This window comes from Zea mays, chromosome 3 (genome assembly GCF_902167145.1).
Source record: "Zea mays cultivar B73 chromosome 3, Zm-B73-REFERENCE-NAM-5.0, whole genome shotgun sequence".
NCBI lineage: Eukaryota > Viridiplantae > Streptophyta > Magnoliopsida > Poales > Poaceae > Zea > Zea mays.
The window spans coordinates 40,658,704-40,682,729 of NC_050098.1; the positions used below are offsets into that span (position 1 = coordinate 40,658,704).

The 24,026-nt window shown below is 49.9% G+C and overlaps 1 protein-coding gene across 4 annotated transcripts in view; it reads right to left on the minus strand.

Moving 5' to 3' along the window:
- Nucleotides 1-23,470, minus strand: part of LOC100275617 (uncharacterized) — a 45,384-nt gene extending 21,914 nt beyond the window's left edge. The window contains exons 1-12 of one of the 4 annotated variants that reach the window (NM_001149665.2): nucleotides 23,069-23,226; nucleotides 22,729-22,951; nucleotides 18,293-18,400; nucleotides 17,592-17,695; nucleotides 17,464-17,502; nucleotides 17,291-17,353; nucleotides 13,483-13,557; nucleotides 13,212-13,277; nucleotides 13,055-13,097; nucleotides 5,400-5,448; nucleotides 2,545-2,638; nucleotides 2,425-2,477 (exon numbers count right to left, since the gene is read on the minus strand). In NM_001149665.2, coding sequence (NP_001143137.2) covers nucleotides 2,425-2,477; nucleotides 2,545-2,638; nucleotides 5,400-5,448; nucleotides 13,055-13,097; nucleotides 13,212-13,277; nucleotides 13,483-13,557; nucleotides 17,291-17,353; nucleotides 17,464-17,502; nucleotides 17,592-17,695; nucleotides 18,293-18,335 — 629 coding nt within the window. In that variant the 5' untranslated portion in view covers nucleotides 18,336-18,400; nucleotides 22,729-22,951; nucleotides 23,069-23,226. Of the gene's footprint in view, nucleotides 1-2,424; nucleotides 2,478-2,544; nucleotides 2,639-5,399; nucleotides 5,449-13,054; nucleotides 13,098-13,211; nucleotides 13,278-13,482; nucleotides 13,558-17,290; nucleotides 17,354-17,463; nucleotides 17,503-17,591; nucleotides 17,696-18,292; nucleotides 18,401-22,728; nucleotides 23,227-23,295 lie in introns of those variants that run through there. The other 3 variants (XM_008674350.3, XM_008674349.4, NM_001406864.1) reach the window with 3 other exon arrangements.
- Nucleotides 23,471-24,026: the final 556 nt, after the last annotated feature.

The following is a 24,026-nucleotide window of genomic DNA, read 5'->3' on the forward strand; positions in this document are numbered from 1 at the left end:
CCCAATCGGTGGTGGTTCGGGGAGGTGGTGTTGGCGAAGTACGGTGTGAGCGGAGAGGGCCAAAGAAGGTGCCCCGAGAGAGGCACTAGGAAGGGAGGGAGATGACACGGGCTCAACCGCTAGGGAGGCGATCGCAGCACGTGGGAAGACAAGCGGACCAGGGACGTGACGGCCGGCCTGAGGGTGGACCTCGACGCAGTCCCGAAGAATAGGGTTCCAGACTGAATCGAAGGACACGAACGTGCCCCGGATGAGCTGACCGTCGTGGAGGAGGACACGCACAGTCACGAGAGCGGCGGGCGAGGTAAAGCTCATGTATGGCGGGGGTGACGCCATGGAACCGGTGTGGGAGGAGATGACACTGGTAGGAGAAGCGCAGCTGCGCGAGTAGTGATGGGAGTCGTCAAGAAGGGCGCGCGCAGCCGCTAGGATCGGGTCGGGCGGCGAGGCAGGGAGCCGCGGCAGGGAGCGCACGCGGCAGGGAGAAGGGCGGCTGGGGACCAGCGGCCGACGGAGGAGACCGGCAGAGAGGGCGCGCGGCGCCGGGGTTGGAGGAAGAAGGCGAGGCCAGCAGCAGCGTGGCCAAGCAGAGGAGGAGACGTGCGAGCCACGTGGTCCGGTGCAGGGCGCCTGGGCGCGGCTCAGGACATGGCTGGACGCGCGTTCCGGGCGTCCTGGGCGACGCGACAAGACGGGGCAGAGAGGGCGCGGTCGGCAGGCCGCAGGGCGCCGGGGTCGCGGTGGGGAAGGGGCGCGCTCGGCGGGCGGGGACGGCTGGCGGCCGAGCGCACGGGCGCGGCGCGAGCGACGGTTCAGCCGCCGGGACGGCACGAGCAGGCTACGCGCGGTCGGTGTCGTGGCGGGCGCTCGGCCGCGGTCCACGACCGGGCGCGTCGGGGCGTGACGCGCGACGAGCAGGTGGCGGCGGCCGGCTAGCAGAGGTGCAGAGCGGGGCGGCTGCAGGAGCTCCTGGCGGGCGCAGCCGGGGAGGGTGGAGCCGCGCGCCGCCGGTGGGAGAGCCGGGCGGAGGCGGCTGCTGGGAGGCCGCCGGCTGGGAGGGGGGAGCAGCCCGGCGGCTGTGGGGAAGCAGCCCGGCGGCTGTGGGTGGGAGGGAAGAGAAACTGGCTCTGGTACCAAGTTGGAATGGAAACCCTAACCCTAATCAGGGTTGGGTGTAGTATTAATAGACTTAGGTAATTGGGCCTGGCCCATTACAAAGGGTTGAGATAGTAATTACATGGGGAAGACCCCAAACCCTAGACAGGTAATCTAACATTTACAAACTAATTTCCGAGCTTATCCCGAGATTTTCGCCAACAAACATAGCAAGAAACTCGGAACCCTAATCTGTTCTGCGCCTGCGCGGACCGTCCGGCCCATAAGCGCGGACTGTCCAGACCGCGGACCGTCCGGCCCCAGGACCGGACCGTCCGTGCACTCAAAATGGTGCTCAACACATGCTAACTAATTTACATAGATGTCCTAGCACCTACTCACATAAACTACTAGCATCCTGTTCATATAGAAATATCACACTCAAAAAGTTGACACGGACATCCAGCTTATAAACTCCCTCTCGTTCATAAAAAACATGTTCTTTAGAACAAGATTTAGTCAAACCTTAAAAACTAACAAGTATAGGTGTAGAATTATATTGAAAAATACTTGTAAAGTCCCATAAAGTTGAAGGATTTAAAATAATACATTATAGAAAACAATAGTAGTCAAAAGAAAGGGCATGGTGCTTATGTTTGAAGTTCGTGTAGATGAAGTGAGAAATAGCATGACTTTAGCAATTAATTGAATAAATATAAGTCTTGTTATCTAGAGGTTGCCTATCAGTCTTATTGTCTAGGCCCCTTTTGATATTGCATGCTAATTTTTTTAGAACAACGCAGGAAAACTGCGTGTTATTTCATTAAGGAAGAAAAGAATTTGTTACAATGGGGGGTTATAACACCCCCCCTTGCACACTTGAAACACACTACACAGCAACTAAACACAACCACCCTAAAAACATCCCTGGACCACACCCAGCCTAAGGGGCAGGAGCCTCCCTTAGGAGGAGCTTCATGAGGTTAGAAGCCCCAGCTAGGCACCACATATGGGAATCATGTTGACCTATAAAGTAGTTCTTCCACATTCTGAATGATTAACTAGAAGTTATAAAAGCATCCTGGTCGATAAGCTGTGATAACCACAGAATTGATATAACACTTATAGATTTCCATCTTAAGGAGACCCTTATAAAACAAAGTGAGGCCTACTACAAAGCTGAAAGTTACATTCTGAAGATTAGTTGCATGAACACAATTAATATTACCATTTCGCATTTGCAGACTTATAAAGATAACCGCAAGCTTCAGGACAAACAATCAATTTTGTCTCACTAAATTTGAAGAACACTTTGACAGAAAATAGTACCTAAATCCATGGTGAGGTTGTTCAAATCCAGGCTGAGTGAATCCATTATAAACCTAAGACCAAAGAGACCTGTCATATTAGCTTAAGCAATGATTAACAAACAAACCAAGAGGAACTTACAATTTCTGATGAGCGGGGATGGAAGCCCACCGTGAAACCTTTAAATACTCTGGGACCACTTTTAACACAACGAATAGCTAGTTCGACAATCACCCTGATGGAAAAAAACATTTATGATGACAGTGGAAGATGATAGGAAATAAAACAATGCCACAGTTATGTATTTTAACAAAATAGAGCAGCAATAACCAGAGCCGTCGTTTTTGGTCCCTAGGAGACATGGGCTCTGGGCAAATGTCAATTTTTGGTCCCTGGAACAATTCCACACCAACATCATTCCCACCACAACAACCATGGCAGCCATCTCTACTCTACGCCGACCTAGCTCGGGAGGAAGCTTCTGACCCATCAAGCACCCGCCTCCGCGAGCAGCTCCCGAAGCGAGCTCGGTGAGCCATGGCATGAGCACGACATGCTCCTGCTCCATGTCTCTCGCGTCATCCTGCAGCCAATGTCCGCGTTCTTGCCTCAGGTGATGCAAGAGGCGCACGCCGGTCACGAAGGGATTCTAAAGACATTACAGCGCTTGCGCGCTGACTTCTACCTCGAGCACAATCGCGCCATCGTCTGTGACTACGTCCACACCTGCACAACGTGCCAGCGGAACAAGACCGAGTCCCTCCGCCTGGTCCATCTCCTCTAGCAGCTGGACATGTCCACCCAGGTCTGTTATCATGACGGTGATGGTGATTGGTCGCTTTTCCAAGTATGCACACTTCATCGCGATCGACCACCCTTACACTGCCTCCTCCATCGTCTAACTTTCTTCGCCGAGATTGTACGCCTTCATGGGTTTCCCACGTCGATAGTCAGCGACCGTGACCCAAAGTTCACTGGCATCGTGTGGCGTGATTTGTTCAAGCTAACTGGCGTCAAGCTACGCATGAGCACCGCCTTTCACCCTCATACTGACGGCTAGTTGGAGGCAACAAACAAGACTATCACCATGTACCTACGCCTCATCACAAGAAATCGACCCCGCACCTAGGTGTGGACTGCTTCCATGGGTGGAGTACTGCTACAACATGTCCTTCCACACCGCCCAATGTGTGACGTCGTTTCAGGTGGTCTACGGTCGGGAACTGTCCATGATTGCTCCATTTGTAGTGGGCACGGCTTGCACATAGACCGTCGACGACATGCTCCGTCAGCATAATCTCTTCCTGGCGGAGGTCTGTGACTGCCTCCTCTAGGCGCAGGCCTATGCCAAGCCGTACTACGATGCAAAGCATCGTGACATGGAGTTCTTCGTCAGCGACTAGGTATGGTTGCGTCTACTTCACCGACAACATTCTTGGTGGTCCGGCCCAACGTCAAGCTTGGGCCCCACTATGTGGGCCATTTCAGATCATCGAACGCATTGGTGTTGTGGCCTACCGTCTTCAGCTTCCAGAAGGCACCCACATCCACAAGGTCTTTCATGTCGGCCTTCTAAAACCCTTTCACGGTGATCCTCCGTGGGGCCTCCACACCTTCCGCTAATGGAGCATGGTTGTCTTCTACCGCACCACTGAAGATCTTGCATGCCCAACTCTGTCGTGGTGTGGCATGTGCTAGTGCATTGGGTTGGTGTGGCTGAAGCAGATGCGACTTGGAAGTTGCTCAACCAGTTCAAGCTCTCCTACCCCAACTTTCAACTTGAGGATGAGCTGTTTTTGGAGGATGGGAGAGATTTTATGGTTAGTATCCAATATGTTGAGCAGCATAAATGCCCATGTGGCTAAGTTTCCTTGTTTTTCTAGATTAGTTTCCTAAAATATAGCAGATTGGTTCGCTAAGTTAGAGTCCTAGATGGACACAGATTGATTTGTTAAGTTAGAGTCCTAGATGGATATGGATACATATAGATTGGTTTGGTAAGTTAGAATTCTACATGGATACGCGTGGGTTCTTTACAGCATATGTGAAGGCCCTTAGATCATGAATAAAGACTCAAGCATACAATTATCTTGCCAAGCTTCCCATAAACCACGTACTATTCATCTGTGGTACTTTCATCCACGGGTCATGCGTGAACAGTACAGTGCCGCTCCCTAATTCTTGGCTTCCTCCTTCAACCCTAACCGTAAGACAACGGTGCCCAAGCATAGGGTCTTGGTCCCCATCCTCCCATGCAACACAACTACGATCTCAGGAACACAAGTCCCAACAATGATTAGGCTAAAGAATCTATCAACAATTTGCTCATGTCATGTGTTTTTGCAAGAAAGCTCTGGTTCAAACGTCTACAAAGAGTCGGACTGCAATTCCTTGCCCTATAGATCGGGGAGATCTTTGATGATTGGTGGGCATTAAGAAAGAATTGATTTGAAGGCTGGGTATCTTTACAGAAAGGCCTCAATTCCATTGTCATTCTTGGCATGTGGACCTTGGGGATTCATCGTAACAAGTATGCGTTTGGTGATGTTTCTCATAGCTTGGCTAGATCCTTACTACTCACTGGCAATGAGTTGCATATTTGGGGTTTGGCCAAGGTTAGAGGTATCTCCTACCTCATCGCCCTTGTGCTGGTGTAGTATGGTTTGCTTTGGTCTCCTGCGTGTTCGATAAAAAAAGACACTAAGATATAAAAGAACACTGTAGGGCTCCCCCTACAGTAATCTCATCAAAAAAAAAGACACTAAGATGTATTTAAAGTCGTCACATAACTTTTTTGAATCAGGTTTCATATTCACAGTTATCTAAGAAACATCTACAATATTTTTTGAATCAGGTTTCAAATCCACAGTTATCTGAGAAACATCTACAACTTCATAGTTATGTTTAAACTGATGTGGACATCTCAGCATTCACACCAATCATTAGCAGGAAACATCTCACTTAAAATGTAAATAAATCAAATATTTCATGATTACCTGCACATTCGTTCATGGTAAGATATGTTGCAAATGCATCCTTGTTCATCTGCACAGTTTTCAATGTCAACATATGCTTTCTCATTAGCATGTGGTTGAAATAGAACTTTGTGCTATCTTTGGATTCAAAACTAGCAAGAATTGACCTTTTCATAATTATTTCACCAATTATCATCCTAGTAACAGAAGCAATAGTGCTTGCCAACCGTATATGGCATATGCACACCAATATATATAGAGAGAGCATCTACCTGATGACCCTTGTTGGATAAGAATGGTGCTTTTAACTAGTCTGCCAATTTTCCAATGGAATTGCACGAAGAATTAGTAGATTGATTCGGAAGCATTTTGAATTTCAACCTGATGTAGAAGATAAACACTTCTTTAGGTTTTTTGACAATGGTCAATATTCAACCAAAGTTGCCTATGAAAGTATGTTTGTGGGATCAATTACCTTTGAACCTTGTGATAGAATTTGGAAGACTTGTGTAGTGTAGGTTTTTCATGTGACTAGTCGCTCACAAGTGTGGGACGGATGATATGCTTGCCCGCCGATGCGTTTGCGCCTGTTTGGGCTGTCGCCACCGCGCCCATGGGGATGCGCAGTTGCCCACTACGCCGCCTGCTCTCATGCTGCGTCCCTTGCCAGCCTGAACTCGGCGTTGGTGCCGCCGTCGGTAGAGGCAGAGCTGCTGGTGCTACTGCCGCGCAGAGCCTTGAGCTCTGCTGCTGTCGCACGTGCTGCATCCACCGTCGTTGTTGCTTGTACTTCCGCCCTTGCTGCTACCAGTTCCACCGCCGCCAGCCTTGCCGCCCTCGCCGCCGTTGTTGCAGTCGCTGCCGCTGCTCGCTCATGTTCCTCTACCATTGCGACCTTGGTCTCCTGCCAGTGTTGCGCACTCGAGGCGACCGAGCGCTGAGACTGTCCTTCAGACATGGCACGCTAATGAGGGTTATTGCGTGGCGAAGAGGTTGCCTCAGATGAACTGTCGCTCGTCTGTGTAGGAGAGAAGGGATGTGTAGGAACAGTCAGTGCTCCTGGTGCCCACTGAGGACAGGGAGGGGCATGGGAAGGAGATGAGCAGAATATGTTTAGGTTATAGGACAACTTGGCTCCGATACCAATTGTAAGTAGCAGAGCTATTGCTCTCATCGAGAGGATGACACTAGGAGTTAGGTCAATTTTCTAGTTTATTTCTCACACAATGCCATACCAACCTGAGGGATTCGGGTTACATATTTATAGCTCGTCAAGACGTCAAGCATATGCTAAGATGCTAGTCTAAGATGTTGTTCTAAAAGATGTTGTCCTCTAAGATGCTAGTCTAAGATGCTATCCTCTCACATGCAGAGGACCACAAAGACTTATTCCATCACGTCGAGGCTAAGTCGGACACATCCCTGTTCATCCTTCGGCACGGCGATGACACCGGCTACCTTCTTCTCTACGTCGACGACATCATGCTCATGGCGTCCAGTGCTGCCCTCCTCCAGCGCACAATCGTCGCCCTGTAGCGCGAGTCACCATGGAGTGTCGCCCCCATGACCTCTTTCTTCACCAGTGTCAGTATGCCATCGACTTTCTGGAGCGAGCTGGCATGTCCGACTGCAAGCCTTGCTCCACGCCAGTTGACACTCAGGCGAAGGTCTTCGACGACGACATGATGGCCTACCGGAGTCTAGCTAGGGCTCTAAAGTACCTCATCTTCACATGTCCTGACATTGCCTACGCGGTCCAGCAGGTGTGCCTTCACATGCACACCCCGCGGGAGCCCCATCTCAATTTTTGGTGCACAAATCAATTGGCCATGATCGGCTAGAGATTGGGTGCAAAAACTAAGTCGCCTATGTCTGAATTAGAGCCAGCCAAAGCTTGACTACCATCCTAACGATATGTCATTAGGTTTGCATACAATCAAAACGACCAATGTTTGGCCTAGCAACATGAGGCTGGCATCCAAACATGCCCTTAATTGCTTGGTGGTAACCAAGTTTTGTGGCAATTAGATAAACACAACTGTTGGAATGTAAACCCTAACCCTAACAGGGGTTAGGTGATATATTAATAGGCTGAGTAAACTGGGCCAGACCCATTACAGAGGGGTGAGATGGTCAATACACGGGGAAGACCCCAAACCCTAGACAGGTATTCTTACACCCCCCGCAGTCACAACTCTATCCTGTACAGATGTTGAGACTGGATCGAAAGTCTAAAAATACACTCGACGGTAATCCCTTGGTGAAGATGTCGGCGAACTGCAGCGTGGTGGGGACGCTGAGAACCCGAACGTCACCGGCAGCGACACGCTCGCGGACGAAGTGCAGGTCGATCTCCACATGCTTCGTGCGCTGATGCTGCACGGGGTTGGTGGAGAGTTAGACCGCGCTGACGTTGTCGCAGTAGACGAGGGTGGCGCGCTGGAGGGGACTGTGGAGCTCGTGGAGGAGCTGGCGCAGCCAGGAGGCCTCTGCCACGCCGTTGGCCACGGCACGGTACTCGGCCTCAGCGCTGGAGCGAGAGACGACGGGCAGACGCTTGACGGCCCAAGAGACGAGGTTGGCGCCCAGGAACACGGCGTAACCGGAAATGGACCTGTGCGTGTCGGGACAGCCAGCCCAGTCAGCGTCGGTGTGGACCACGAGCTCCGACGTCGGGGATGGTCGGAGAAGGAGGCCGTAGTCGAGGGAGCCGCGGAGGTAGCGCAGAATCCGCTTGAGCGCGGTGAGATGGGGCTCCCGCGGAGTGTGCATATGTAGGCACACCTGCTGGACGGCGTATGCGATGTCGGGCCTGGAGAAGGTGAGGTACTGGAGTGCGCCGGTGAGGCTCCGGTAGGACGTCGCGTCGACGACCGGAGGCCCGTCGTCCTCAGAGAGCTTCGCCTGAGTGTCGACAGGCGTGGAGCAGGGCTTGCAGTCAGACATGCCAGCCCGCTCCAGGATGTCGATGGCGTACTGGCGCTGGTGGAGGAAGAGACCCTGGGGCCGGCGCTCGGCGGTGATGCCGAGGAAGTGGTGTAGGGGCCCCAGGTCCTTCATCGCGAACTCCCGCTGAAGGGCGACGATCGTGCGGCGTAGAAGGTCGGCGGTGGATGCCGTGAGCACAATGTCGTCGACGTAGAGCAAGAGGTAGACGGTGTCGTCGCCGCGCCGGTAGATGAACAGGGACGTGTTCGACTTGGCCTCAACGAAGCCGATGGAGGCCAGGTAGGAGGCGAAGCGACTGTACCATGCCCGTGGCGCCTGCTTGAGGCCGTACAGGGACCGGTTCAGCCGGCAGACCAGATCCGGACGGTCAGCGTCGACGAAGCCGGTGGGCTGGCTGCAGCAGACAGTCTCCGTCAGAGTGCCATGGAGGAAGGCATTCTTGACATCGAGCTGATGGATCGCCCAGTCGCGGGAGAGGGCGAGGGAGAGAACGGCGCGAACAGTGGCGAACTTGACGACGGGGCTGAAGGTCTCATCGTAGTCCACTCCGGGGCGCTGTGTGAAGCCCCGAAGGACCCAGCGGGCCTTGTAGCGGTTGAGGGAGCCATCCGAGGTCAGCTTGTGGCGAAATAGCCACTTGCCGGTGACCACGTTGGTACCTGGTGGACACGGCACCAGGTCCCAGGTGTGGTTGGCCAAGAGGGCCGCGTACTCCTCCTCCATAGCACGACGCCAGTGTGGGTCGGCAAGGGCAGTGCGAACGGAGGAGGGCACCGGGGAAGCGTCGGGTGGAGTGCTGGACGTATCAGCTGCTAGGATCAGCCGGTCGACGGGGCGAAGAACGCCAGCGGCGCGCCGAGTCACCATCGGGTGGACGTGTCCGGGGTCGCGGTGGATGGCGACCGGGTGGTATACGGACGGCTCGGAGCGAACCGCCGAAGCGTCGAGAGCGGCGGGTGTGGCCGGCTCGCGGCGGTGATAGACGACGGCGGGGTCGGCGAAGCGGGTCGCGCTCGTCGACGGGCCCGAGTCGGGGGGCGCGGAGGTAGTGGCGTGGCCGCGGCGGTGGTAGACAAGCGTGGGGTTGGCGAAGCGAGCCGGGGTCGATGGGGCCGCGCGTGGCGCAGGCGTGGTCGACGGGGCCGCGCGTGGCGCAGGCGTGGTCGACGGGGCCGCGCGTGGCGCAGGCGTGGTCGACGGGGTCGCGCGTGGCGCAGGCGTGGTCGACGGGGTCGCGCGTGGCGCAGGTGTGGTCGACGGGGCCGCGCGTGGTGCAGGCAGGATCGACGGGGCCGCGCATGACGTAGGCATGATCAACGTGGCCGTGCGTGGCGCAGGCGAGGTCGACGGCGACGCGCGTGGCGCGGAGATAGGCGCGAGCTGTGGCGTCATGGCTGCACGAGGAGCAGGTAACGGCGCAAGACGGGGCGCCGGGGGTGGGGGGGAACCGGGTCGGACTCGAGGAGGGAGTCAAGGTCGGTGGGTGGGGTGGAGCCTGCAAGGGGAAACACATCTTCGTCGAAGACGACGTGACGAGAGATGATGATGCGGTGGGAGGTGAGGTCCAGGCACCGATACCCCTTGTGGTCAGGGGAGTAGCCGAGGAAGAGGCAGCGAGTGGAGCGAGGAGAAAGCTTGTTAGGGGCGGTAGCGGAAATGTTAGGGTAGCAGGCACAGCCGAACACGCGCAAGTGGTCGTAGGAAGGGGTTGTGTTGTACAAGGCGAAGTGAGGTGTAGGGTGGCTCACCGCCTTCGAGGGAAGACGGTTGAGGAGATGCGTGGCGGTATGAAGGGCCTCTGCCCAGTAGGTGGCAGGGAGAGACGCCTGAAATAGAAGGCAGCGGATCATATTGGTGGTGGTGTGAATCATGCGCTCGGCCCGGCCGTTTTGAGCAGAGGTGTAGGGACACGAGAGACGCAACTGGACGCCGTGAGTGAGGAAGAAAGAACGGGAGGCGTTGTTGTCGAACTCGCGGCCATTGTCGCACTGCAGGGCACGGACCGGGCGCCGGAACTAGGTGGATACCCAGGCGAAGAAGTGAGTGAGGGTGGTAAACGTGTCGGACTTCAGCCGAAGGGGGAAAGTCCAAAGGAAATGGGAGTGGTCGTCCAAAATGACCAGGTAGTATTTGTAGCCGGAGAGGCTAAGGACAGGAGACGTCCAGAGGTCACAGTGGACAAGATCAAAGGCCTGGACAGCCCTAGACGTGGAAGTGGAAAAAGGAAGACGGGAGTGACGGCCAAACTGACAAGCATGACAGAGGCGCTCAGAAGAGCCCCGAGTATAGGATATGTCAGAGTGGCCGGCAAGTTGGGACATGACGTCAGGTCCGGGGTGCCCGAGGCGACGATGCCAAATGGCGGAGGAGGTGGTGGTAGTAGCAAGAGCATGTGATGTGGTGGTAGTAGTAAGGGCAGGAGATGAGGCTGCTCTGGTGTGGGGAGTGGAAGGCAAGTGAAGAGAATAGAGGGGGCCGGAGCTATCACAGCGAGCAAGCACAGCATGTGTGGGGAGGTGGCGTATGGTGAGACCCCAGGGGTCGAACTCCATAGAGCACTGGTTGTCACTAGTGAAGCGACGAACCGAGAGGAGGGGATGAGTCAGTCCAGGAGCAACAAGGACGTCGTTAAGGCGGAATGGTCCTGGAAGGACCGATGCACCTACTGAGGTGACCGGGAGGGTGGAACCGTTGCCAATGACGATGGAGGAAGGATGTGAGGGGTGTGGTGGATGGGAGTGGAATAACGAACTAGTTGTGGGGGTAGTGTGGAAGGAGGCCCCGGAGTCGACCACCCAATCGGTGGGAGAGGGAGACAGTGGGGAGGCCGTAGGATGCGCGGATAGAGCAGAGGAGGAGCTCTGACGTGGTTACTGGGAGGGGAGGGAGGGAACGAGGGCTCAATGGCCAGGGAGGCGATCACTGCACGGGGAAGACAAGGGGCCCGGACACGTAACGGCCGGCCTGGGGGTGGAGTTCGACGCAGTCACAAAGGACAGGGCTCATGGTAGGATCGAAGTGCACGAAGGTGCCCCGGACAAGCTGGCCATCGTTGAGAAGGACGCGCACAGCCATCCCGACGGAAACGGGCGGAGACAGGGAGGAAGTGGCGGGCGAGGCAAAGCTCATGTGTGGCGGGGGTGACGCCATAGAACCGGGACGGAGCTCAACCGGCGCAGCGAAGCCGAGGGCGCGGATGGCCACTGTGACACAGAAGCAGGGCACACAAGGGGTGAACGGGCTGCACGGTCACGGCTGCTGCCCCGACCAGGCCGACCCACTGCGGCACGGCAGGAGGACGCGCAGGGGGAGCAGGCTGTTCCGGCGAGCCCTTCTCGACGGAGAAGCGGCGGGCACTGCAGAGGGCCGCGCCGGCAGGAGGTGCTGAGCGGTGGCGCTGCAGGAGAGACAGCGGCCGGCAGAGGGAGGAACGGCGCGGGCGCCCCTGGCAGCAGGGCCGGCGGCGCAGTCCTGGCGCCTGGTCGCGCGCGGGTGGCGCGAGGAAGGTCGCGCTGTGAAGGAGAGAGGAGGTGGCGGCCCTCAGCAACTGCACGGCGCGGGGCGGCGGCCCTCAGCGGCTGCACGGCGCGGGGCGACCAGGAGGAATGAAGACCGGCGGCACAGGGGGCGGACCGGCGGCGGGGAAGAAGGGAGGCCGGCGCGGCGCGCTGGGGGCGGGTGCGGGCGCGCCTGGGAGGGATGCCGGCGGCTGGAGACCGCGGACCGGCGGCGGGGGAGAAGGCAGGCCGGCGCGGCGCGCTGGGGGCGGGTGCGGGTGCACCTGGCGGCGCGCCTGGGCAGGGAGGGAGGGAGGGCCGGCGATGGAAGGCCGTCGGCTGGGGAAGAAGGAGCGCCGGGCCTGCAGGCGGCGCGGCGGGCAGGGAGGGAGGGAGGGCCGGAGTTGGGAGGCCGGCGGCTGGGGGCCGACGGCGGGAGGGAGTCCGACGGCTGGGGGCCGGCGGCGGCTGCAGGGGGTGTAGGAAACCCCCCACGGCGGTTGTGGCTGCTGTTGGAAAAAAAACCTAAATCTAGCTTGATACCATGTTGGAATGTAAACCCTAACCCTAACAGGGGTTGGGTGATATATTAATAGGTTGAGTAAACTGGGCCAGGCCCATTACAGAGGGGTGAGATAGTCAATACACGGGGAAGACCCCAAACCCTAGACGGGTATTCTTACAACAACCAAAGGGGTTTAAATTTTTTACTAGTGTTGGTCAGTTGGTGGATTTGGAAACAAAGGAAATTAGGAATACTTGTGTTTTTGGAGGACGGGAAGGGGGGTCTTGAATCTAGCACTGTAGTGCAAGAGATTAGATGAGGCAAACATGTGGTGTATATGGCAGCGGTCAAAGGCCTCAGGCACATTTGGCCATAGCCTGGTTGCGTGGGTGGTCTGTTGGTTGTCTAGTATTCTTCAGCAACCGATGCTTGTGACGCAAGGGCTTGGATGAGTTTCTTTGATTCTTTCTGTCTTCTTGATTTTAAGACATGCAGCTCTCTTGCATGTCTGAGAAAAAAATATAACCATTGCTAGGAAGTGAAAGCAAATATCTGTGCAAGTAAGAAGGCTACTTCATACTAAACCTATGCAGCAGGAACTAGTCTTTCCACCCCATAAGGTGTCTTCGAGAAAATGAATAGTGATCTTTCTATATTTGCTCAGTAACACGCAAAAAACTATTCGAATTTGACAATTTGACTAAGAAAACACAATATATAACAACCTTTGCACACTTTGTTCGAGCAATGTCCACATATGATGTTTACCTGAAATAAGTTCAACAATATTACTCCACCACTTTAAAGTAGTCTTGGTATAAAAAAAGAAATAACGACATTAGTCACGGTAACAAAGAATCTGACCAGAAATTAGACACAAACCTGTGCTGTACGACCCATCTTGTGGAATGTAGTTTCACAGTGCACTAAATCTCCATTATGCATTTTCTGAAATTGCATGTGAGAAATTAGAGAATGTATGATTAAGCTACGAAGGTAGAGCACTCCTAGCAAGAATGGATGGCACTCTAGTTTCAACGCAACCTAAACAACATGCTACTATTTGATAAAAATCATAAGTCAACAGTTTTGAACAGAAAAGATATGCACTCTTTTTATCATATACAATCAATTTGAAGTATGAAAGTGTTACCTGAATATAGTCAATAGGACCTGAACCAGTTAGAAAAGAGTGAGGACTAACAAAGCGTCCAAATTCAAGGTAACCCTGAAAAGAATGAACAAATGCATTGTATTATCCAGATGGTGACATGTCCCAAATTTCAACATCTAGTGAGGACCATGTAGGTTCAAATGGTCAAACATAAAATTGACCAAGTCGAACATATGTGCTGCCAAAAAGGAAAATCAGAATTTTTTGACATGTCCCAAATCAGAATCTTTATACCGATGATGTCGTGGTCTATTTGAAGCCCAACAGGAACGAAGTCACGGCGGGTGGTCAAAGAAATTCTGAGGATCTTTGGGGAGGCTTCTGGTCTTGTCACAAACATAAACAAATGCAGCCTGACCCCATTCGTTGTGTTGAGCAAGACCTCGGTGCTGCACAAGATCTGTTCCCCTGCAACGTTGTGGATTTTCCATGCAAGTATTTGGGTTTACCCCTTTCTATTAAGAAGCTGCCTAGAAGTGTTTTTCTGGAGCTCATTGATAAGGTGGCTGATAAGCTACCTGGTTGGAAAGCTGCGTTAATTAACCCAGCTGGGAGGACAACCTTGGTTAAATCAGTGCTTTCGGCAGCCCATATCTACTATTTTATAGCTCTTCAGTGCCCCAAATGGGTCGTCAAGGAACCCCTGTTAGGGTTAGGGTTCACATTCCAACAGCCAATACCTCATATTTTCATCGACAGGCCAGGTATAAGAAGAGAAAAAACTTCATTGGGAAGTTGCAGGTCGGGGACAGATTATTGTTCGAGCAGGAAGATAAAAAAGAGGCAGTGTGGGATTTCTATAATCATCTTCTTGGGACAGTATCTTACAGGGACTCTACTCTAAATCTAGATGCCTTCCATAGGCCGGCCTTGAACTTACATGATCTGGACCAAAACTTCAGTGAGGAGGAGGTCTGGAATACTATCAAGGCCCTCCCATCTGACAAAGCCCCTGGGCCTGATGGCTATACTGGGAGATTTTATAAAAAGGCCTGGCCAGTTGTTAAGGGTGATTTTATGGCAGCTATTAACAGATTGCTGCATGGGGATATTTCTAAACTGCATCTCCTTAATTCAGCTTATGTGACCTTATTACCTAAAAAGAATGAGGCTTTGGAAGTTAAAGATTTTAGGCCAATAAGTCTGATACACAGTTTTGCAAAAATTGTAACTAAGCTGTTGGCCACCAGACTTGCACCTAGGCTCCCTGTTCTGGTGTCAAAAAATCAAAGTGCCTTTGTGAAGGGAAGAAGCATCCATGATAATTTTATTTCGGTTCAGCAGACTGCAAGGGCTATTCATAGGCAAAAGGTGTCCCGTATCCTGCTGAAATTGGATATTGGAAAAGCTTTTGACTCGGTATCTTGGCCCTTCTTGTTTGAAATCTTCAGGCATTTGGGTTTTGGTCCTGTTTGGTGCAGCATCATTTCTAAAATGTTGTACTCTTCTTCAACAAGAGTACTTGTGAATGGGGAACCAGGGGAGATTATCAAGCATCATAGAGGGCTTAGACAAGGGGACCCTTTGTCCCCAATGCTTTTCATCCTGGTAATGGATGCCTTGGATTCACTTATTCTAAAAGCACAAGAAAGGGGACTGTTGCTGCCTCTATTGAGACATGGAAATTGTCAACGGATGTCCCTGTATGCTGATGATGTTGTACTTTTCTTACAGCCAAACAGAAGAGAGATCACAGTGATCAAGGAGATTTTAAGGATTTTTGGGAGGCCTCAGGCTTAAAAACCAATGCCAGTAAATGCAGTATGACTCCCTATCCAATGTAATGATCAATGTGTTGGTGAGGCACAATCTTTATTCCCTTGCAACATAATAGGCTTTCCTTGCAAATATTTGGGGTTTCCTCTTTCTGTTAAGAAAATGCCTAGAAATGTGTTTTTGGAACTTATTGATAAAGTTGCTAACAAGCTGCCAGGTTGGAAGGCTCCTTTAATCAACCAAGCTGGAAGACTAACACTTGTCAGATCTTTTTTTTCTCGAACACTTGTCAGATCTGTCCTCACTGCCATCCCTATTTATCACCTTATTGTGATTCCTTGCCCTAAATGGGTGGTCAAGGCTATTGACAAAATCAGAAGAGGTTTTTTGTGGAAGGGCAGAAAGGATGTCAGAGGTGGCCATTGTGTTGTGGGGTGGAATAAGGTATGTAAACCCTTAAGTCTAGGAGGTTTGGGAATACACAATCTTGAAATTCTTGGTTGGGCATTGAACCTGAGGTGGTTGTGGCTCAAGAAAACTCAGCCAGACAGGCCTTGGGCTGAGTTTGATGTACAAGTCCATCCTAATGTCATTGCCATGTTCTCAGCCTCACTATGCTCCATAGTGGGGGATGGTGCTGGAACGCTATTTTGGACTGACCGTTGGCTGCATGGCCAATGTATCTCAGAAATTGCCCCTTCCCTGTTAAATAGAGTTTCAATACGAATGAGGAAAAGGAAAACAGTTCAGCAAGCCCTCAGGGATAACAGTTGGGTTGGTGACATCTCTGGCAGTTTACCGACAGAAGTGATTGTCGAATTCTTAATAATTTGGGACTTAACACAGAATATTCAGTTGCAACCTGGAGTACCTGATGCTTTCCGTTGGCTTCCAGGTGCTTCGGGGGAGTACTATGTTAAAACAGCTTACCAACGTTTCTTGGCTGGCTCTGTGGAATTTGAGCCGGGTGAAAGGATATGGAAGAGTTGGGCGCCCCCTAAGTGCAAATTCTTCATTTGGCTTGCTTCCCTTAATAGGTGCTGGACAGCGGATCGTCTAGCACGTAGAGGCCTTGACCACCCGGGGAAATGCGTTCTCTGCGATCAACAGCAGGAGACAATTCAACACATCTTGATTTCATGTGTCTTCTCCAGGAATATATGGTGGCAGCAGATCTTATGCAAAGTGGGGCTGCAGCTTGTGGCACCAGGGCTGGAGATATCTATGTTCCAGGATTGGTGGAGTATGGCTGAAGGTCTTGTGCCAGTTTTGCACAGAGATGGTTTCAACACATTGGTTATTCTTGTGGCTTGGTGGATCTGGAAGCACAGAAATGCTTGTGTTTTTATGGTGTCTCTCCAAACACGAGTACAGTTCTACAACAGATCCATGAGGATGCCAGGCTTTAGGAATTGGCAGGTGCTAAGGCTCTGAGAAGGTTGTGGCCTTGATTTGGGGTTTTTTTTGTCTTAGCTGTCTTTCTCTTTTTTCTTCTTGTTTTTCCTCTCTTTTTCTCACCCCTCTTTTTGTATAGCCCTTGTTCTTGGTCTTCTTTAGACCTTTCTCTCTACTTAATATAATGATGTGCAGTTCTTCTGCGTGTTCGAGAAAAAAATTGCCATAATTTTCCTATAATTTTAGGAATAGCAACTTAATTACTAAAAATCAAAAACTACATAAAAAGAGTTTAATATTTTTGTCCCTAATTCATTTCTTATCTTGTGAGACTAAAAATTTTACTAGAACTAAATAATACTCTCTCCGTCTCAAATTAAAATTTGTTTTAGATAATTAATAAATTCATACAACACTCGATGTATGTGTTTTATATGTGTCTAGATTCATCATCATACATTTGAATATAGACATAAAAATAAAGAGCTAATATGAATACTATTTTAGGATGGAGGGAGTACTATTACTGAACTACTAAACTACTAATACCACACCTTTTAAAAACATAACGACTTAATGAGTTAAACTTCATGACCTTAAAATTAAATGGAGATAACATCAAAAATTTCTAGTTAGGACTAGAAAAATTGTATGTCAATATGTCATACTGCCTTACCTCTTGAGATCTTTTCTGCACATCTTTGCAGAATTCGACAACCAAATCAGAGCGAGGTGAGCCCTGATAATTACAATAAAAAATTTGTTAGGCTATATTCAAATGCACTATGAAAACAATATATTGACTAGAAGATAATAATTTAACATTTATAATGGATTTCAGATATTCACCTGTTCCTTATATTCGAAAACATTTCCAATCAGATGTGTCTGAAAGCTGCTTAGGAGAGCAACATGAAAGAATTTCATCTAGTTTCAAAGTACATGGTGCATAGTGAAGAGCATGATTGTATGGATACAAAATCAACAAGACGGCTTTCATTATCAAATGTATAACAATTAGAGGTTGGAACAACGATGATAGCAGTAACTGGTACATGCATGTAGGTGACTGCCAACAAAACTGCAGAAAATAACAAAAATTAGGAACTACATGGCTCAATAGTTCTCATAGCACATGGAATAGCATGCTGATTCAAATACAGAAATTATATAAAAAGGGTATCAATTTAATTATAGAACCCAGGGTCAATCTAGGAATTAAAAGGGAGAATCATGGTAGATAGAAATTAACAAAGAAACATTCTCTAAATTAACAAACACGAGAAGTGATATACTTATACACGAAGCATAGATGATAATGAAAGCAGTAGGAGCCATGCCGATTACATAAGTATGTCCATTGCTGAACTGGCAGGACATGTTTTACAAGAAATCTTTTTGATTGTATAAAAGCTGCTCAGAATACCAAATGTGTCCATATTCCAAAAATACTTTGATTGCTATGGCATTTTAAACAAATAATTTAGGAAGCAAGTTTTGAATCCTAATAATTGAAATTATGACAATCTAGTTCATTATGTACACCCAGGTACGTCTTATTAACAAACAACAATTAAAACTTATGCAATTATTACAAATGGTGATCAAGTTATCAAACAGCAGATGGAAATAGAAACTTATACTGTGCATTTAGAAGCACAAGGAGTGGGAAAAGTACCTATGACGGACAGATGAATGGTATACATAGTGCAGAAGGCCATGTTACTCCACTATAGCAACGCCAATATATTCAAGTTTCAAAGTGGTTCCCTGTTAGATATGTGTACTGAAAGAATTGTATGACAAGGTCAGCCATTTCAGGGAACCACAGAGTGGCAAACAGATTACAGGACTCTAAAGCACAGTTACTGTAACAATAGAAAATCATTTGATGGATGTTGTGTACTTGTGTTAGAAAATATAGATCATAAAACTAAAAATATCTGTGTAGGGAAGGGTGGGCATTGGGTCAGACCGAACCAGTTCTGTCTTCCCATTATTTCCAAATTTTGATTAGCTGAAAATAGGGATCATCAGTTCATAAAAATCGTCAAGACTCAGGACAAAGACGATAGGTTAATAAAATCGCCAAGACTCAAGACCGAGAAATTCGGCCTCGGTCAGTTCTGTTTCGGTCGTAGGCCCTGTTTGGCACTGCTCCAACTCCAGAAATTTTGGTGGAGTTAATGGAACAGCTCATTAGGTGCTGCAGAAAATCGTAGATCTAGAGTTGTGAATCTTTAGAATGTATTTAGATAAGCCATTTTATGTATTATTTAGATTAAAGATATTTTTTAAACTACACCAATTTCCACTGTCAACCCTTCCGTTCACCTCTCCATGCTAACTCATACTTAAATGGTAAAAAAGCTAAAATTACGCACAAATCGGGATTGTTAACTTCAAACCGATATTCACACCTGTCTAGCCAACGGAACACACATGACTATACTATATACTCAAGCATAAATGAAATTGTAGCAACGTGCGGTCACCTAGAATATAAATAGTTTAAAAATATCTTTAATCAAAAAAAATATAGCTAGGGCAATCTCAAACACTCTCTTAGGCCATGTTTGGATACTCCAACTAAACTTTAGTCTTTGTCACATCGTATGTTTGAATGCTAGTTAAAAGTATTAAATGTAGTCTAATTATAAAACTAATTAGACAGATGAGGACTAAACGACAAAACGAAAATACTAAGCCTAATTAGTCCATGACTCACCCATATGATGCTACAGTATTTTTTACTAATCTTAGATTTATTAAGCTTAATAAATTTGTCTCATCATTTAGTCTTCATCTATGTAATTAATTTAATAATTAGACTATATTTAATACTCATAATTATCAATCAAACATCGGATGTGACACAAACTAAACTTTAGTCAGGAAAACCAAACACCCCCGGAATAAACTTTAGTCGGGAAACCCAAACACCCCCTTAGGCCCTGTTTGGTTCCCTCGACTAAACTTTAGTCCCTATCACATCGAATGTTTGGATGCTAGTTAGAAGTATTAAATATAGTTTTTACAACACTATTTACACGAATGAGGGGGTGGCAACGGATCGGATTCGGATTAGATATTGCAAATATCCGACGCAACCATATCCGCGGTTGCAATCAATATCCGCCCGCGACCATACCTGTGGGTTGAAATTTATATCCATGCTCGTGTCCATCAAATTTCGGACATCCGTCGGATATGACAGATACAATCATTTTTCAACAATTCAATAGCATAACTAATCAAATTTCTTCCCAATTCACCATCACACACAATTAAAAACTTAATAAAAGCATTATACAATACACATGTCTTTTAACAAACAATATTCTCAACATGATAACATGGAAGGGGTGGAAAGCCAAGGACCGTTGGGGGACTGGAAGGGGTGGACAACCACAAGCGTAGGAAGGGGTGGCCTACGGGGTGCGTGTTGCAGCCAGGGGCACTGGAGCTAGCCGTCGCGGTGCTGTGGCCTGCGGGACTTGGAAGGGGGCACGAGGCACAGCGCAGAAAGCCAACAAGGCTAAGGGGGTCAACGGTGGGTAATTGGGAACACTAGACATGGGATTCATGAAGTTAGGGTTTGCTCCTTGCTGTGTAATCTGGACTAGGCCAAAAAAATAAACTATGAGCCGATTTCGGATATCCAACGGATAATCCGCGGGTGGGAGGTAATATCCTAATCCGTGGCCGCCTGACTTCGGGTAGGATACGAATCTGACCCACGGGTCAAAAAATGTATCCATACCCAGCTCCGTCGGGTGGGATATCCGACGAATATCTGAATCTGTGGGTCAAATTGTCATCCCTCATGAGAACTAAACGATAAGACAAACCTATTAAACCTAATTAGTTCATGATTTGCTCATGTGATGCTACAGTAAATATTTGCTAACCATGGATTAATTAGGCTTAATAAAATTTTCTCGACGTTTTGTCTTCAATTGTGCAATTATTTTTATAATTAGACTATATTTAATACTCGTAATAGGCATTCAAACATCCGAATGTGACACAGGCTAAACTTTAGTCCCCAGAACCAAACACCCCTTAGTGCCCCTTTAGCATGGCTTCTTCCATGCGGCTTCGCGCCTAAATCCATAAGCCGTATCAAATGTCATTTTCCCATAGTTCTTTTGGTCAAAAGCACTTCCCCTTTTCTATTAGATTTGGTGAAGCCAAAAAAAACTGGCTAACCTAGCTTTGGCTTGTGGCATTTTTGCGAAAACCCCCCTCCCATCATCAGGATCTCTTTCACAATGGCGCCGGTGGTGGAGGAAGGTGTGTAAGCAAGTGCACAAATCCAAATGAAGAGGCTTTAACAGTATCATCATCTTAGGGGCTTGGTGTTTATGGCTTCATCGTAATAAGGCGGTTTTTTATGGTGTCAGACCTTCCATAAACGGAATAAAATAGTTTTTTAGATGAGTTAGATTGCTGGAGTCTTGCCGGTGCCAAGCATCTTGAGGCATTGGGCCTTGGTGCTGCCTTTATTAGGTCCAGGGATCTTCTGGGTGATTAGTGAAGAGCAGTTGTGTGCAGTTGTGTGTGTGGGGCCTGCTGGCACTTTTTGTTGTTTGACTCCTTTTGTGTCCTGTTGTTTTCATGCGCAGAAGGAGGCTGCAGTTCTGTGCGCAGCAGGAGTTTGGTGGTCTTGTGTTCTACCTTTTTTGGCATTGTACTTTGGTCCATTTTAGATTGTTTTCTTCTCTTAATTTAATGATACGCAGCTTTCCTGAGCGTTCACGAAAAAAACAATGGCGTCGGTCGAGGTCCATCGGCGTCTAGGCAATCCGTCCTAGCGGTCGGTGCGGCACGTTTCTCTGCAAGGTGAGGCGACCATGGCCGAGGGGTGCCAGCCCACATGCTAGCGGCGACTAGTCGTTCCCAGTCCGAGGCTCGACTTCCTGGCACAGAAATCGGTGGATCGGAACCGGAATCGGCGGATGGAGTTCCCAAGCCACGGTGCTGCTAGGCGAGGAGCTATCCTTTCCTCAATCACATTGGACGCCCATGGACAGGCACATTCTCCGACCATCTCATGTACGAACGCAGCCTTCGTAGGCTCGGCTCCTTCTCTGTTTCCATCAGGCACATGTTCACGAGGTGTGGATACATAGTTCTTAAGGCGGTAAGGCGAGACAAGGCGTTAGGCCACCGCCTGGACGCCTAGGCGCTTACTAAGGCGAGCAAGGCGACGCCTTACCAATTAAAGAAAAGACAGAACAACAACATATATGAGGAAGAAAAAGAAAAAGGGAGAAAGAAAAAAAGAAGGAAGGGGTAGAAGAGATGGCCCAGCCCACCAGGCAGGCAGCCCATATATCCTGCGGTTAGGGTTGCTGAGTTGCTCCCATCTCACTGTCGCCGCTCGTCCACAACCATGCATTGCTGCTCCTGCTCCCCCAAGCTCGGCGGCGCTCCCCCGAGTCTCAGCGTCGCCGCTCCCCCGAGCTCTGCACCGCCGCTCCCCCGAGCTCGGCACTCCCTGCGTCGCCGCTCCCCCGAGTTCTGCGCCGCCGATCCCGCTCCCCAAAGTCTCTGCTAGGCTTCTTCCCCCTCCCCTCTTGCCGACTCTTGGCTAGGCGACGGGGACGCCTAGACATTTTGGCCGCCTGGACGCCTAGGCGTCGTCTAGGCGACGCCTTTGAAACCATGTGTGGATATGCTCCTTCTCTGCTTCCTACATTGTGCGCCTCTGCTCATACAGGGCGCCGCCCATCTGCTCGAAGGAATGCCTAGCGGTGTAGCCATGGCTTAGGGAAGGGGGAAAGCGTGGTCTGGCTTCTTTAGCCATCTGGCATCAACGAATTAACAATATTAGTTTTTCTATTTTAATTGATGTACAAAAATAATTATTGGTAATCGCCTTTTTAGTATGTGTGCAAAATATGTTAAATTCAAGGTTGGTTGTAACGTTATTGAATATATAAAAAGATAAGTAGACAAGATTTATTTTGTAGAAAAATCCTACAAGCCATGTGCCAAATGATTTTTGATAATAGTTTTGGTTTTAAAAAAGCTAATTCCACGAGCCAAGGCTATTTTTTTAAGACAGCTAAACCTCTATCAAAGCGGGCTAGTCTCGACCGAACTCACCGCTCAAAACAACACAGCAAACCAAGGGGAAATCGAACGTGCGAAGGTGGAGCTTCGCACGGAGCGGGGTTGCTCGTCGGCGCCTGGGGTGGAGCCGTGGAGTCCATGCATGGATGTGGCCATATGGGCTTTATCGTCCATGCACACAAGGCCATGGCCGTCCATACCGCCGGCGACGTCGGTCGACGGCAAACGCGTCACCTAGAGGTTCGTTCGCCTGGAACTGCAAAATCGAAAGGAGAGGGGAGGGGCTGCAGCCGGCAGGAAGCAGGATTGAAAGGGAAAGGCAGGAGCTGCAGGATTGGAAGGGAAGGGGAGGGCGACGGGAATAGCGCAAGACCGGCGGACGCGGAGCGCAGGGCGTCGGCGTCGCTGTCGGACCCGTCGACCGTCGTGTTGGACATTGCGGCGATGGGTTGGCTTGGGCTTTGGGGGGCGACGGAGACTCGCACTCACCAGGAGAGCTACCTTCTAGCTTCGGCAAAACGGAACGGCCGGAGTGGGGGGGGGGGGGGAGCCGGAGAAGCACACAAATTCGACGGTAGAAGAGGGGCGCAGACAACTCACCGCGGCGGAAATGAACGGCACAGTCACCGAGCGGGATGCCGGCCTTGGGTGAGAGTGTGAGACCGCGAGAGAGAGCGACGGCTTCAAAATGGGGGCGGCGAGCACGGCACGGCGGATGGCGCTTCTTGCCATAGCAGTGGGCCCAGACGGCGGAGGGCCGTTGAGGATTGTTGAGTCTTTGCGGGCGGGGCTATCTAGGGCTGTAATTGCCCGGACCAGGGTCCGTCAGGCGACACCTTCTTCTGCAGTGGTTTGCAGAGTGCAGCCGTCACTCGTGTGGCCTTTGTGCCCGTCGGTTCGACGCGACAGTTTAACTGCAGAGAATTCCAATCTCCGGTCAGGCTACGTTCCTATAAATCATGTTGTATGTTTGATTGTTCGATCGGTCTAACCATATATCGCTTATAGCAAATATAATAAGAAAATTAGAGGTTGTTTAGAGCAACTCCAATAGTTATGTAAATTTTAGCTCTCTAAGGGTGTGTTTGGCATGACTCTGCTCCACCCCAGAGCAGCTCTACTCTAACTCTGGGTGGAGCAGCTCTGCTCCAGAGTTTAGATTGTTTCTCATAACCAGTGACAATGGCGGGTAAATAACTCAAAACTCCATGACTAGGTTGTTTTTTTGGAGTTTTCAGAGCAGCAAAAGAGGTACTCCAAAAAATTGTACTGCAGCTCCAAAAACTCCATAGAGTTTACAACTCTGGAGTTAGGGTGTTTGGCATGCTCTA